General features: G+C 43.8%; 1 protein-coding gene across 3 annotated transcripts in view; it reads right to left on the bottom strand.

Moving 5' to 3' along the window:
* The window catches only part of FSTL4 (follistatin like 4), a 197,949-nt gene that overhangs the window by 38,061 nt on the left and 143,526 nt on the right, over window positions 1-16,362 (bottom strand). For all 3 annotated transcript variants that reach the window (XM_064672240.1, XM_064672241.1, XM_064672242.1), the window contains one exon: window positions 368-534. In XM_064672240.1, the coding sequence (XP_064528310.1) occupies window positions 368-534 (167 nt within the window). The remainder of the gene's footprint in view (window positions 1-367; window positions 535-16,362) is intronic.

Genomic DNA, 16,362 nt, shown 5'->3' with positions numbered 1-16,362 from the left:
ATGAACCTGTTTCTTCGTACTGGGAAAGACATCCCTGAGGAGCTAATGGTCTGTAGAGCTGCTTGCCTCTGACTCTCCAGGTGTGTGGACCACAGGTTGCACCAATGGAATGAACAACCAGGGATGAAGTCCCTGTGCTGGGTCACTGCAGCACTGAGCTTTAATTTCACATAACATGTTCCAAGTCCTCCTGCTCTCCACCGCTTTGCTTTTACCCCTGGGACATACTCACGTACACCAAACATCACGCCAGCTCCCAGTTTTCCACAACAACAAGATAAGACTCGTGCCCTTTTAACTATCACCTGCTGAGTGAATGAGGTCACACTGGAGGCCCTGCCCAGACAATGGCAGTGGGAACACGTACGTTGATGTCCTCCAGGTCGAGGAAGTTGAGGACGACGCCGTTGCGCTTCCAGACGATGGGGGGCCGCAGGGCCCCGCGGATGCCGCAGGTCAGGACGGTGCTGAGGCCCACGGTGATGGTGGTGACAGTGACCCTCTGCTCCTCCGGCAGGCTCAGCCGAACCACCTCTGTGAAAGGCACAGTGACAGGAACAACGTCAAACACCGCACAGGGAAGCTGGGCCTCTCCTCCCCCGAGGCCATTTGGAGTTAGCTTCCCACCAAGTCCCCCAGACCACAGCAAAAACCTCCCCCTTCCCTTCAGGTAAAGGAAAAAAAATAGAGAAACTGAAAGACCCGAAACCAACCAAGCTATAGCAAAATATATATATTTACATCATCATCATGGCTAGGCTTTGCAAACAAAGACTTGGGAAGGGCTCTACCCACGTTTGTTACAAGTGCGCTGGTGGTTAAAAAGGCCAATACGAGATAGGCACATCCAGTTGCAAAAGGCACAGCAGAAAGACTCCTTAAGTGGTGTATTCTGCAAGACACGATTCTTTCTGCATTGTCTTTTCTCCTCAAGAGTGATCCTGTGTGCTTTCTCAAGAGCATCAGCAGCGTTATAGGTGGTGTGTCTCCAGACCTCCTGATTGGAGGCCAGAGTAGACATAGAAAATAGTATATTTACATATATCACAGTTATATACAGTCACAATACTACGTACATATAAAAAGAGAAGCCCAAACAACCCCCCCCCAAAGGGGAAGGGAAAAGGTACAAAAAACACAAAAGAAACTCGAAGCAGGTGTGCACAATCAATAAAGAACTAGCAAAAGAAAATCTTACTACTCTCCTTGAGACAGCAGAATTGCACCAAGCACCGCCGGCACCCTCCACCTCCCGGGATCAGCAGAAACAACAGGGCCCGAAGGCCTCAACTCCCAGATGAGCAAGAGGCTTCTCTCTCCTTCTTATTTATGCCCTGGCTTACGTAAAAATCGTTTGGAATACCGAGAACGTGGCCACTTCCTTGGTTACAAACTGGTCACCAAGGAAGGTCTAGACTAAAACTATCACATCCCCCCTCTGCCTTCTTTCTTTCTCATTCCGGGAATAACTCTGAAGGATTTTGGCAAGGAGGTGGAATATCTATGCTATAAAAAACCCAAAGACATAAACAATAAAGTCAAGTAAAGAGACAAGTGGAATCTGCCACAATCAAAGTCACTGTGTCCCTTTGCTGAGGCATCTCAGTGGCAGCTGTGGCACGAGGGCACTGAGGTGGCCCACGGGCCAGCCTGGCTGACACAGAGCAGTATCAGGAGGACAGGGAGGACAAGCTCTCTGGCTTGAGATCATCTGGCTTTGTTTCTCTACAGCCCTCCTGCCAAGGTCCTTTGAAAAAGCACAAAAATGAGTCATGTTCATTCCTTGAAGAAGAAGAAGAATTAAGGTCAGACTGCTGTCGCTGAGTCATAGATAAACCCAGTTTTAAATTGTCCAAATACTGGAAGCCACCAAACAGGAAATCTTCTTTAGCAAAGACAGCCATATATGGCATCTGAGATACAGATGTCCTAAAAACCAAAGCTTTCTTGTATTTTATTTAAATTAAAAAAAAAAACAAAAAAACAAAAAAACACAACAGTTATTTTGACTTACATGTGCCACACAAAAGAAACTCCTGAGGCAGACCTTACTGAATCCTCATCACCACCTCTTTGAAACCACATCTCCATCATTACACCCCACACAAGATCTTCGTGTCACTTCCTGGGAAGATCTCAATGCCATGTGCACTTTCCTCCAGCCCTCTGAAGTGCTGACTTTCAGTGAATCTGAACACCCATTTTATCATGTCAGTTCACAGATTAAGATGTGATTTGGCCTTAAACTTTAACGGCTTTGGTGGGAAAATCTTGCATTCATTGATGGGGCTTGCACAATGGAAATGCATGGAATAAAAATAAAAAAAAAAAGGTATCTACGTTGGCAAGCACCACTTCCCACCTCTTCACGTGTAGTCAAATTGAAAAATTGCTTTAACATCTCTTGAGTAGCAAATCTCTTAAATCTGTTCACTAAAATCCTCAGGCTATGTCAGCAGCCTTGGGCAGCCTGGACAAACTCAGTGCTCTGCTCTAGCAACTGACTGTGAAGAATTGGTGCCAAACCTGCTTGTGCAGATGTGCTCCAACAGCTCTGCACCCCTCCTCTCCTGCTTCTTCCACCTAAGAGAGGAGTTAACGTGCCACAAAATGTATTCGCCACTGTGGATCTGAGGCTGACTTTGGGCTGCAGGGATCCATACAGATACATCCCATATCTGCCAGCAGTGAGCATTTCTCCTCCTTAGAATTTCCAGTGCTGTTTTAGGAAGAGTACAGGCTTTTTTAAATAACAGGTAGCTATAGTTATGATAGATGGGTGGTCAAAATTAGGAATTTTTTACCAACTGGGTGCTAGTGTTTGTTGGCTTCCAGAGGCATTACATGAGAAGAGAGACTAACAGAATCCAATCATCAATATTCTGTGCTTCACACCTTAAAAATCAGAAGGGGAGATGAATTAAGACTGGGAAGGAGAACGTTACCCACACAAGGTCACTGAGCCAGGAAGAGATAACACCCCATTAAATCACACTGCCCTCAGGCACCTGCTGTAAGAGATCAGGGATGTGGCAACTCAGGGGCACAGGCATAGGAGTGGAGATGCCCTAGAGAACCACCGAATGGTTTGGGTTGGAAGGGACCTTAGAGCCCATCTCATTCCACTCCCCTGCCATGGGCAGGGACACCTTCCACTAGCCCAGGTTGCTCCAAGCCCCATCCAACCTGGCCTTGGACATTTCCAGGGATGGTATGTCCATCCCAACACCCCCATCCAGCTTCCTGAAGCATGTAAACAGCACACAGGGGCTAAAAATGTAGTTATTTTCTGCATAATAAAGAACTCTTTTTAATGAATAAAATATTTGGAGCACACTTGACAGGATAAAGAACTGATAATTACAATAATTTGTAGCGTGGAGTAGGGCTAATGAGGACATCTTTTCTTGAGGAGAAATGAAATAGAGGGCCATTCATTTACAAGAGAATTGTTTTTTCATCTTACTGCTGTTTTCCTTAATTCCCTCTGCTGTTTTTCATCCTGCCCTGAGCTCCCTGGCTCATGCTGGGCTCCCATAAGCTCCCTCTTCAGCAACGTTTTTTGAGTGCTTTGTTGCAGCAGAATTTAAGGCTCCCTGCCCATCTTCCAAATGACTGCTAAAAAGGCTTTAGCTTTTCCTTTTTAGAAGCACAGTAATGAAAAATACATTAACTTTTAATTAAGAAGACACCTTGCACAGCTGCCATTCCTGGATGAACCATATGAGGCCAGGAGATGACTTTTTTATGTTAAAGCATGTAATTAGCACAGAACACTTTAACAACACAAACACACTCCTTTTTAGAGTGTTTCTATGGAGCACATTTGAGAGCATCTTATTACCAATACATTTGAGGGACTCTTATTAACATCTAAAAGCCTTTCTACTACTACAGAATTATTTTGTGTGGTTTCAGTTATTGCTTTGTTGTTATCCACAGAAAAGATTTCCTTATGCAATCAGGTGTATTGGGGAGGAAACAGGATTCCCTAAGAGGATGGGAGGCTGAGCTTTTGAAAAATCTCTTAAAAAACTCAAGAGTCTCGTACCTAATTTATAGAGCTTAGACACACTGATGTTTTTGATTTATGTGTACAAATTATTCAAGTCACCATAATGATTTTGTGTAGAGCTCCTAGATTAAGTATTGAGCACTTTTCCTTTTATTTTTAAAAACCTTTAGGAGATAAAAGGATTTTTACCATGTGTGTAAAACTGAACATAACAAATGGTGCTCACTTGCAGAACACAAGCTGGCATGGAATTTGGTCCTAAAATCAAGCAGTTTTATGTTCATTTGGAAATTCTGCAGGATGATGCATGGAAACCAGCTTTCTACATCCCATAGGTCCAACGAGTATCAGTCCTTGCTGACCACAGTCATCAAGTCATGTCAAACCTGGTACTTCTCTGGGATTTCAGCTGAAGTAACTCTTCAGCTTATTCCAGCTGGAAATAAAAAAAAGTTCTTGCCTCCTGTTATCAGAGAGAGATGCCATCAGCAGAGAATGGGATGCTGTCATTTTTCACTCAACTTTTACTGGTTTCAGACAGGGTTTTGTAATGATCACCTTTAAGAAAGAACTGAATTAAGGCTGACTCTGTATCAGAGGACCTGAAGTAACCCTTAATCAGGCAGATGAAAGACACTAAATATGGTACAAAATCAAGATCAGTGAAGGGTGGCCAGGACACCACAACCTGCCCTTTGGTGATGGCAGAGCTCAGTGCCTGAGCACTGTGTGGCTCAGGAATCAGGGCAGTGCCATCTCCAAACCCCTCTGCCCTGTTCTGGAGGGTGAGAGATCAATCCCTCCCTGTGTGCCAGGGGTTCTCCCACCTTTCCTGCCTGGCCTGACACTGAGCCTGAAGCACTGAGCACCTCTGGTGACCCAGCAGTTGCCATCCTGATGTTCTCACATTAAATTACATTAAACTCCTTGCAGTGCCAGTCCCACGGCGAGAACGTGAAGCCTTACTAATTCCTCTTCTTGTAAGAAAAATGTCAAGATCCTGTTGAACATTTTCCTCTGTCCCTCCTCCTCTCCAATGTTACCTAAGGTGCTAAGCTGGAGTTACACTGCACCCTGACCAGCTCTGCATACTAATGCAGCAGGTACTGCTTGTTGTGCTGGTTTATCATGGAAATCTTTCTCTCTGCTGTCATTTGCAGCCTGCCAAAGGCAATCATAATTTCCCCATGAAGACATGTATAATTGAGGTCATTACAGGGAGCAACCTGGAATGAACATCTATGGAGAAAACCTCCTTGATGTAGTGCCTCATGGAGATAATCTACACAGTGATGTGGGGCACCTGCCTTTGCTCATGCTGCACTATCTACAGACACAGATCTCACACTAAAAAGGGCTTAATACCATTAATTAGATCTCTTCCCTTAAATCTAAAGAAAATATCCTTTTTAATGCATTGTTGCCACCTTTAATCATTGTTATAGTTGTACATGGATATCTTGCCTTGCTAAAACAGAATATCTTAGAATCATAGAACTGTTTGGGTTAGAAGAGAACTTTAGGATCATCTCATTCCAATCCCCTGCCATGGGCAGGGACACCTTCCACTAGCCCAGGTTGCTCCAAGCCCTGTCCAACCTGGCCTTGGACACTTCCAGGGATGGGACAGCCACAGCTTCTCTGGGCAACCTGTGCCAGGGCCTCCCCACCCTCACAGGGAGGAATTCCCTCCTAATATCTAATCTACTCTGGCTCTATTGCTGAGATCGTGCCTATGAGATGAGGCAATGCCTTTTTAATCCTGTAACTCGTTCTCAGAGGGGAGAGAAAGAACCAAAACATCCCTTGTTTGATGTAACAGGAGAATGACTTTCAAAGAAAGTCTCCAGCACTGACTCTTGCCCCAAATTAATGCTCCTGAGCAGAGAGACCTGCTGTTTGTGAACTGAAGCATGGGTAACACAGCCCTAAATACATCGTGTTTCTCCAGCAATGGTTCAAGTCAGGGTTGATTTAATGGGATGGAAACTTTAGTGTCTACTTAATTCCCCAAGTCCTGCAGCTGTGTTTATGCACTGCATTGCATTAGTAAAATCTGTTTATTGCCTCGGGGCCATGAAGGTCAGTGGTGACTTTGGCATTTGTTTCAACAGATAAAAGAGTTCTCTAGCTGAACACACTCTAAGGTGAGGAGCTCACTGAATCAAGAAAGTAAAAACAATTAATGGATCATAGTTAAAAACAGGATATACCCTTTTTAATTTTTTTTCCCCCCAATAAATTTGATGAGATGTATTTGGCTTTGCATGGAGTTTGGAGAAATTTTAGTCCCTCTTAAAGCTGAGCCAACTGCAGCTAATTGATTTTAAAATGACCATGTTATACGTGAGGTGTGTGCCTAAACATGCCACTGAAGATGAAGTTTGGCCAGACAACGAGAGACTCTGGAGCTACTGCTGGGGAGACATTGGGATGAGATGTCATCTGGACAGTCACAGCTGGGAGAGGTTAAAAGCAATGAAAAGCAGTTCACAGTGGGTCAGAATCTGTAAAGCACTGTATAATATGCTTATAAATTACTGATATTAGCATTTGATTTAGTTTCTATTCTACTCTATAGGCCAAATAAATGAATTAGTAACAACCTCAGTACACAAATCACCCTAGTTTGCCTTTGCAAACCTGTCCCACTGGCTGTTTTTAGGACTATCTCCAGAAGAAAAACTGTCATGCCATCACATTTTGCTGATTATTAAGGTTCAACAAGCTGCTCTCACCCAGACACATCTCCTGTCCTCTCACCTGCCCTGAGACAGGGGAAAGGGCCATCCAGCACTCAGCCACAGAAGCAAACTCCATCTTCTGAACGCCAGCTTGGAATGACAGCAAAGCCAGTCATGCTACTAAAATTGTTTATGTTATTAATTAACAACATTAGAGCTGTTAATGAACATGATTAAAGTTGTTCACAATTAATGAACCCAGAGAATTCCTACAGCTCCCACATCAGTTCAGAGCAGGTGACTGGGATAAGGTTTCTGGCTTTCTAACCTGTGAAAAACACCACCAAGAGCTGGCTCTGCCTCTGGCCACCCTTGGTGTGACATGTCAGGAGCTTGGTGTCCCTCAAAAAGAGGCAGCTCTAAGGATTGTAAGCTTAATTAATGTGAACAACAAAGCTAAGTAGAAATGTTCATACCTCAGCTTTATTTTGTAACTGCACTAATTCAGGTTCTTAATGTAATTTATAAATCCTCAGGACCTCGTGTGTGCTACTTCAGAAAGCATTTTATTGTAAATTCTCTACTAAATTAGCAATGCTGTTTTCTAAGTCATAAAAAGGCATCATTATATTTCCAGTAGAATTTAGTACCTGAGGCCCTCTTCTGTCATTACTCTTGATGGTGTCAGGTAGGTCCCAACCTTACACTTGAAGCTAAAACCTGTGTTGTTGTGGAATTCAAAATAAATGTGTGCAAGTCACCCACGAGACTCAGCTCTGGGGTGGGGCTGTAAGACAAGACCCCGTCTCTCATCCCTGTTAAGCTGAACAACTCTTTTAGTCCATGTGACCATGACTTAAGGTAAGAGAAAAGCAGATATTGAAATAATGAAATATTATGACACCTTTTCTTCAGCAACTGCGTCCATAAAATGCTATCAATGACACACCATAGAATGGTTTGGGCTGGAGTAGACGTTCCAAGATCATCTTGTCCAACCCCCTGCCAGGGGCAGGGACACCTTTCACTAGATCAGGCTGATATTTCCATAATGAGAATGTGCAGAACAAAACAAAGCACAACCTGAAGGGGGTGGAATCTCACATCAGACTTTGGTCCAGCTTCTCACTAAGAGGGATTAGGATTCACATGCAGACCACAATGCCCTTGGTCCTATGAAATACCTGCATGTTCCCCTCTGGAAGAGTGAACAAGTTCCCTAGGGGAGGAGGAGCAGCATTTCCAGCAGCTGGATTTGAGAGCAGCCAAGGATTTCTTCAGATCTCCTGGACTTCAGAGATCTGGAGGCTGGTACCACCTTGAGACAGTGTCTCAATCCCCTCCTGGGCCCTGGGTCACCCTGCCTGCCTTGGGGATCTGCTCCCACACTGACCACAGAGGAACTCCAGGTGAGTAATTCCAACAGAGCCACCTGCACTGGAAATGTTACATCTGGAGAGACAAACTGTTCAAACAGCTGCTTAGTTATCTAAATTATACACAAAGTCCTCCCAACAATCATACACATTTAAGCCCAGCTCTCCCACATGAATTTCTATCAAGCACATTCACGTAGTTAATAAATTTGCTAAAAATCGTTTCTATTGACTTTTAACCAAACACAGCTTCTTTAAGTACTTTATCCTAAAGATCAATTTGTTTTCCTCTTTTTTTTCTAAAGAAAACAAGCAACACACTTTCCATCACAAAATCCCATCACCGTCCTCCTGTTACTAATCAGAAGGAGAACATCGAGTTTGTGCAGGAAGGAATAATTCATTCATTCTTGAAAGTACATGAATAAATATAAGTTGTTCAGTGCTTAATTATCTAATCTCCTGAGGGTGGTGATGGATTCATTATGTAAATAGGCATAAGTAGTCTATTTTAGAGAATAGTTTACATAAATGCATTTGTTTTTATTTTAAATTCCTATTTCCCACAGATTGAGAGCAACGTTGATACGATTAATTCCTGATAAAATATTCCCATGTTGTACCAACAGTGTCCTGCCGAGATTGGAACAGCCACACATTTCCCCAGCCAATTTATTAACTTCACAAGTAAAATTGCTAATGGTCTAACAGGCTCTCAGAATTCCTTCTGGGAGTTGCAGAATCACAGAATGGTTTGAGTGGGAAGGGACCTTAAAGCTCATCCAGTCCCACCCCCTGCCATGGGCAGGGACACCTTCCACCAGCCCAGGTTGCTCCAAGCCCCTTCCAACCTGGCCTTGGACACTTCCAGGGATCCAGGGGCAGCCACAACTTCTCTGGGCAATCCATCCATGCCAGTTTAACATGATACTCAAAAGACTTTTTTTTTCCTTATGATCCTCAAAAGCCTCTTTTTCTTAAGAATGTCAAAATCACACTGTAGGTCCTCCTCTGCCTCTCTCCAAATAACTGTGGGAGAGCAGTTTTTCACTGACCACACTGAAAAATAAAGAACATTACGGGTTTTTCAGGACAGATGTGAGGTGTTGCAGATGCCCTCTGAGTTTCACACTCTCTGTCCTACTGGAACTTAAGACACAAATGCATCAGTTGTTTCACTGCCACAAAGGTTGTCCCTTCTATAAGGTTTATTTCAGCATTTGTAGCAGTTAAAAAGTTTTTCCCAGTCCAGAAATTCCTTAGCTTTGAGACTGACAACATTTGGCATGGGCAGTGTTCTTCCAAATCAAACAAGACTTTTAACAACAGCCACTATCTATATTTAAACTACGGTATTTCAGAGTTTCAGAACCAAAAAGCATATGAAACCACTAAACTTGTTTTTGTAACTTTTCTCAGTTCCAACAGCTGAACTGATTTATACCTGATTTAAGACAGAAAAAGATAGCTTCTGCTGGAGGATGTGGTAAGCCAAGTTTCTCCCTGGAGTGAATTTTTATGGAGGCTCTATAAACCTCTGGGGTTTATCACGGAAATACTGTCAGAACATTAAGTTCAGCATGACTTGTGGGAACCACTAAAATGTGGACATAAATTACTTCAAAAATAGAGACAAGTCAGGCCATGGGATATTTGGAGTTCAAGAAGCATTCACACATAGTTTGAAACCTGAATCATCAAAAATGGCTGCACTGAACTGCTCCAATCTTTCACTCTGTCCATTTTCCTGAGTTCCTGGCCAGCACCATCAGGGAATGTGACACACTGAAAAACAGATGCAACAGGAAACAAGGAGCCTAGAAAAAAAACACCCCTGTGTTCCTTCTCAACCTCAATTAAGGGTCTGTAAAAAAGCATTTATAGGTGTACGTATTTCTTTCATTTACTGTGCTCATAAACAACCAAATCAATGAGAGCACACCTCTGGAGCTGTAAATAAGCATTAGTGATGGCTTTCATGGAGTTTTCATTGCTTTCTATGGATCACTGCAAATTCAGCTGTGGTGACTGGATGGATTTTGCATCTTTCCTGACTGTGGCTATGCTCAGGATGCTTAATAAACACAAGGACTCTGCTTTCCTGTGCTCATGCCACCCCAAGACAGAACCTGAGATACTTCACCTTGGATGGGGCTTGGAGCAACCTGGTGTAGTGGAAGGTGTCCCTGCACATGGAATGGGGGATCTCTGAGGTCCCTTCCAACACAAACCATTGTGTGACTGATGCATTTCTTCTCAGCCCAAGGTGCTGCCAGTCCTGTCTTGGAAGGTGAGGCTTTGGGCCAGTTTAATGGGAGCTGCAGTGATGTACAGATCTGAGATGGCACGAACTGGTGGGGACCCTGCAAGGTGACAGCAAGGCTGTGCTGCAGTAGCATTTCTCCAGATAACATCTTGCATTTTCAAAATACATTAGTTGATAAAAACTCAGGCATCAGCACTCTCACTGTGTCCTTCCCATGTTCAGATCTGCCTCCCTAAAGTTTAGGAGAAAAGAATGTGCAGATGAGCAGCAGCAAGTTGAGAAGAATCATGTACTTCCATACTATTTCCTTCTGGTGCAGGGAAAGCACAGAGCAAAGAACAGAACCTAAAGAAAATCCCCTGCTATCAACACATGGCTTGTTGTGGGCAGCTTTTGTCCTGGTTAAACCTCTCCCCTGCAGATAAGAGCCTTTAACTGGTTAATTCATCAGTGTTCCAGCACAATGCTGGGCAGGCAGCTAGGATTTTGGAACAAATTTGGAATCAGGATGGACAACAAAAGGTTTGGAAGGGTCCAGCACTGAAGGGATTAAGTACAGCCACCAAGGTGGCTTTTCCAGTGGAGTTGAACTCTCTGCAGAGAGCTCCAGGGATAGTGTCAAGCCATGGTGATGGTAGAAGAAGCAGATTTAAGTCCTAGCCCAGACAGTGACCCCTGCTCTGCCTCAGTTTCCCCCAGGGGAAGGAATTCCTAGGAATTCTATATTCTGGGAATAACATATTTGAAAAGATTTCTTGGACCGATGGAAATAGGGGTCACACAAATACCCCCAAGCATGTCATGTTGGTGGATTTCTCATTAAAGCCCCTCTGAGGTTCATGGATAAAATCCACATATAAAACTGAAATTTAATTACATAAAAATACTTTGAAGCCGAGATTTGCAGCTTCTGCTGTGAGAAACTTAAATTCCAGTAATACAAGAATGATAAATGCTGCATCCTTGAGAGTAACAGGAAAAACAAATCACCCAGACTACCATATTAAAAAGCATATTGAAAAGCAAGATATGCTGGCAAAACCCAACGTGGCCAGTTGTACTTTGTGTACAGACCGACAGCAGCATCTCGAAACTTTTACATCTGCAGAGCAAAATGATTTATAGAAGCTGTTCTTTATCATCCAGGCTTATAAGTCTTATGTCATATAAAACCCCCTGGCACCAGAAGAACATTCTGATTGCAGGAGAGAGCAGTGACAGCCTCCATCACCTGGGTCTCACAGTGCCCTTCTAATCCTGCCAGGACTTATTTAGAGAGCAGCCATTCAACAATTTTGTTTTCCTTATCTTATATCCTCAACCTTACTTTCAGCTATTCAAATGCAGCTCTGAAGGCAGAAATGATTCATTGCTCCCTGGATTTTTCTGTAACACTCTTCACCATTAAATCCGCTTCAGAAACGCTCGTGAGCACCTTTGACATGTTTGCTTTCACTGAGTTATGTGGCCTCAGAGAGGAATTGTTTCACACAGGGGACTTTTCAGCCCTTCTGCCTCGTCTCTGCTCAGCCTGCTCCCAGCTCTGACCTGTCCAAGACCTCCTGTCCCTGCCTTCAGCCACCCCACCCCACTGGCTGTGACTGACAGCCCTCACCAGTCACCCCAGCCAGGACTGGTCCCCATTTCCCTTCCCTGCAGCCACAGCTCTTCCATCACCTCTGGATTTGCCACCTTCCCTCTTCACCCTCCCAGGTCCAGCAGAGACTGACAGGGCAATGCATGGCCTGGCCCTGCTCCTTCCTCTGCTGCTTCTCCCCGAAGGAATTTCTCTGCCAAAACCTGAGGAGCTTTCCCGAATCTCTGCAATCTGCACCTGAGTTTGCATCTCAAAACTCAGTCCTGCTTGGGCTGCTCCAGCTCCTCCAGCCCTCAGCCCACCTCTGCTCTCAGCCTGCTTCAACATGTGTCTCATCATCTCTTCCAGCCAACAGTATTTAAAAATCACAGAGTGATAAAAAAAAACATTGAATGGTTGAGATTGGAATCACAGAACGGTCTGGGTTGGAAGGGAACTTAAAGATTATCCAGTTCCACCCCTCCTGCCATGGGCAGGGACACCTTCCACTAGCCCAGGTTGCTCCAAGCCCTGTCCAACCTGGCCTTGGACACTTCCAGGGATGGGGCAGCCACAGCCTCTCTCTAATGGGCACATTTCCATCCCTTCTTGCTATAAAAACAGTCTTCTAATTTTTTACTATTTTTTAATTGTTCCCTTTTTAATTGCCACCAACTATATCTCATTATTTCTTTGTACGTGACATTAAATATCTCTGTGCAACCCACCACCTCCTCCCTATAGAGGCAATTACAGACCACAGCACTGAGATTTCTCTTGTACTAACAGAACACAATCTTAGATCTCCCCATTTTGGTGATGGCTCTTAATATTGACTTTTTAGGCTGACTGCAGTAGGTACATGCCTTGTTTACGTTTAATGATCACAAATTAAAATCAGCTCAATGAACTGAACACCTGAGGAATGCACAGTGCACTGTATATAATGAATTACTGCTGATTGAGTCTATAACTTAAATAGAAACACAATCTTTGAACATATATTTAATTTACAACAGCCCAGAAACCTAGTGGGCCAAGCAAAAGCTTGTTTAATGCTAAGTTATTCACCAGCATAGCCGAATACAACAAATAACAATATTCATCACATCAAGAGTCTGGGGACAGTTTCTTTTTAAGATCTTTAGCACAGCACTCATCACAAATATTGTCAACCAGATGCTCTGTTTTTCCAAGGAAGAACTCACTCTTAATGTGAAGAAAAGCCCAGAAATTCTCTCAGAATCCACACCCACGTGCACATCGCAACCTCCACATCACAGAAAGGGTTAAATGGTGACCCTCCTCCTGCTGGTTCCTCCCTGAACACGAACTCTCCTCCAGCCAGACCTTCCTCCACCTCTAGTTTATGCAGAGACACAGAAACAACATCCACAACACATTAATTTACTCAACAAAGGTCAGATAAAAATTAGTAAATCATAAAGAGCCACTATCTTGCAGAGTACATCAGCACTGATGGCTCAATTGCTTTTGCTAATATCTTCCCTAAATAATACCTTGGTCCTAAGAAACCACTGAAATCAGCATTAAAGTTGATTATTAAATATCTACATTAAACTGTAGCTATTGCTCATGAGGGGAACCCCGAAGTTCAAACTTTCCAAGGCAAAATCTGCAGCCAATACAATTATTGCAGATGCCAGTATTTATTGCCCATAGTGTAAATCATGGCTTTGCTAATGAAATGATCCTCACAAACGTAACATGACATCCATTCCCTAAGATATAACACATACCTGCAGGGCATGCCGTGAAAAGCCTTCTGCTGTGCTGTAATTGCTGGAGAGCCCTTTGTGGCTCACAGCCCTTCAAAGTAATCTTAAATCCTACATTTTTAATTGGCTCAGCTGTGTTATTATTAATTTGGATAAACAATTAATGGTAATTTATGGAGTTATACTTTTGTTAGTCCCAGTGCTGTTGCAGTGCCCCACACGATGCCTGACAAGGTTTGGTTTGGATTTTATGTGTGAGACACACACCCACCAAAAGGGCCCAGCCATGATCAGGGCTTCACAGGGCAAAGCTGTGTTCAAACATATATTAAAAATGTGTTAGAAACACGGTTTGTGCCCTAGAGAGCTGCAATGGAAATATGCAACAGAGCCAGAAGATGGCAGGGAAACCAAGGCACAGTTGTGTTGAGCAGAGCAAACCTCACCTCCCCACCTGTGAGCTGCACTGCCAACCCCCCCCAAAAATGTCATAAATCACTGGCAAGAATTGTTCATATCTTCTCCCTGAAGATATGGGACCTTTGGGTCATTTCACCATGGTGACCCACTCAGCTACAAACATTTGGGATTTCTCTGTGTCTGGCAAGACCCCAGGTACATGAGTGGATGTTTCTGGCAGTGGTTAATCCCAGGTGGAGGGGATTTAAGAAGCATTAGCTAATTATGCTGTTTAAATAGGTGACATGAATATTCTTTCATTTGTCTTACACTAATACTTCACCTTTTCCCAAAACTCTCATTTCTCTACCTTTTCTACTATTTTCTCCCTTTCCCTTACTAAGGGTGCATTGAGCAAGGCAGCAAAATGCCAACGTGAGGATTGCCTTTGATCCTATAAAAAGAGCATCCCACAAGTGAAAATGCCTCCAAGTACTGCCAAAAGCTGAGAGACACCACTCTTTAGTCCGGGTCAGATCAAGGAGGATGTAATTTCCCACCCCCGTTTCATTCCAGGCAGGGGATGACAATGCTCAGTGCTGCCATGGGCCAGGCAAACCTCACCTCCAACCAGGGGAGGATGAACTTTGCAGGAAAAATCCCTCAGCCCTTGTGCAGAGCAGGGCCTGGATTCCACAGGCTCCCAGCACAGCAGGGGTGTGTCAGTGCTGGATAAGCCCCTCCAGACAGGCTGGGGCAGAAGTGCAGGAGCAGGTTGTGCACAAGGACTCCTGAGAACAAGCAGCATTAGTGGTACCTCAGGGTGTGCACCAAGGGCTGACTTCCACAGGCATCCCTGTTCTTTGCCCCACGTTAAAGCTGTGCCTGTGATTTTAAATCCCCCCACCAAAGACATGACTGTCTCACTGCACTTCATTGCACTGCAAATCATCAACTCAGTATAAATCAAGAGCAAGGCAGATACAGGAAACATCAAGGATGAAGTGCCAAAGTCAGGGACACGTTGTGAAAAAAGCTCTTAATGATTCAGAGTAATATATTTCAGATGTTTGAGCAAACAAAGCATTCACAAACTGCAGCAGAACTGCTCCTTTCAGGCTGAATGGAGCCTTTATTTTCAAGTTACAGATAATAGAGATTGAAGGAAGGAGAAAAGCCAAGGACACTAAACTAGGTACAGCAGTGCTCCCCCATATTTTGAAGCAGGCAGGCACAGAAACATTTTGTGGTGATCTTTTGTGATGCTGCCTGCTGTGGTGTGGACACCTGACCCATCTATTTTTTCCTACCTTCTTCTCTTGGCAATACCTGAGGGGATGAACTGCTCATCAAAATTTATGCTCCGTGTTAAAGGGGAAAGCATCCTTATCTCCTGCAGGGTTACAGAGGTGGGAAGGGAAAAAGCAAGGAGATCCCTTCTTCCTAATCTCCTATTAATATAAGGCATGAGGGGCCAGCGCATCAACCATGAACATCCTTGGAGACCATCCCAAGGAGAAGTCTTGAGACATCTGCTAGAGCACTGACAGTGCACGAGAGGAAAAGCCTGCATGGGATGGTCTCTTGTGGACATAGCCTTGGGAAGACTTCAGGTCTGAAGAGGCCTCACTCCAGGACTCTGTGGATCATATAAATGAAGTTTATGGTTTGCTGCAACTTGCAGTGGGAGACACAAACCTGCACTTGCTCGAGGCATGAACTGCATCAAATGTCCAGGAACTCAAAAGAGTATTTCATGACAGAAGAGGATGTGAGTAGTTTCTGTTTGATGAATAACAGAGTGGAAGAAGCTGGCATTGCTCCAGGATGTCAAGGTTAACAACAATCCCTCTATTACAAAAAATGTTACGGGTGAATCTTAAATGACTACAGATGGTCAGGTGTTGATTTTGCATGTCCTTTGAAAGACAGTACTGTCAGCAAAACAGTGCCTTCTAACCAAATTTTGAAGTTCAATACTCTGTCAGCAGGAAGAGTGTTGGCTCTCTAACTGACTCATCATTTTAGTTTCCTCTAGTGACTTTCCATTTGAGTGCTGCTCTGGGGCTGTCTCACCACGACAAGAATATCTGCACAATTCATAGTTGGGGTTTTTTTTTTCTCTCCCCAGTAATATTCCTTTATGGAAAGAACATAAAAATCCTTGCTTTACAGATGGTGAGGTGAAGCAGAGACAGACGTTATTTAGCTGCAGTTTCACAGTGTGTCTGAACCAGAACCAGCCACATGCCTTTACTTCCCAAGGTTACTTTTCCAGCCTCTCCAAGATCACTTTATAATCCCATT

Source organism: Pseudopipra pipra, chromosome 15 (assembly GCF_036250125.1).
Source record: "Pseudopipra pipra isolate bDixPip1 chromosome 15, bDixPip1.hap1, whole genome shotgun sequence".
Lineage (NCBI taxonomy): Eukaryota > Metazoa > Chordata > Aves > Passeriformes > Pipridae > Pseudopipra > Pseudopipra pipra.
Note: the sequence above shows the minus strand (reverse complement) of the source record. Positions and strands in the feature narration are given on the sequence as shown.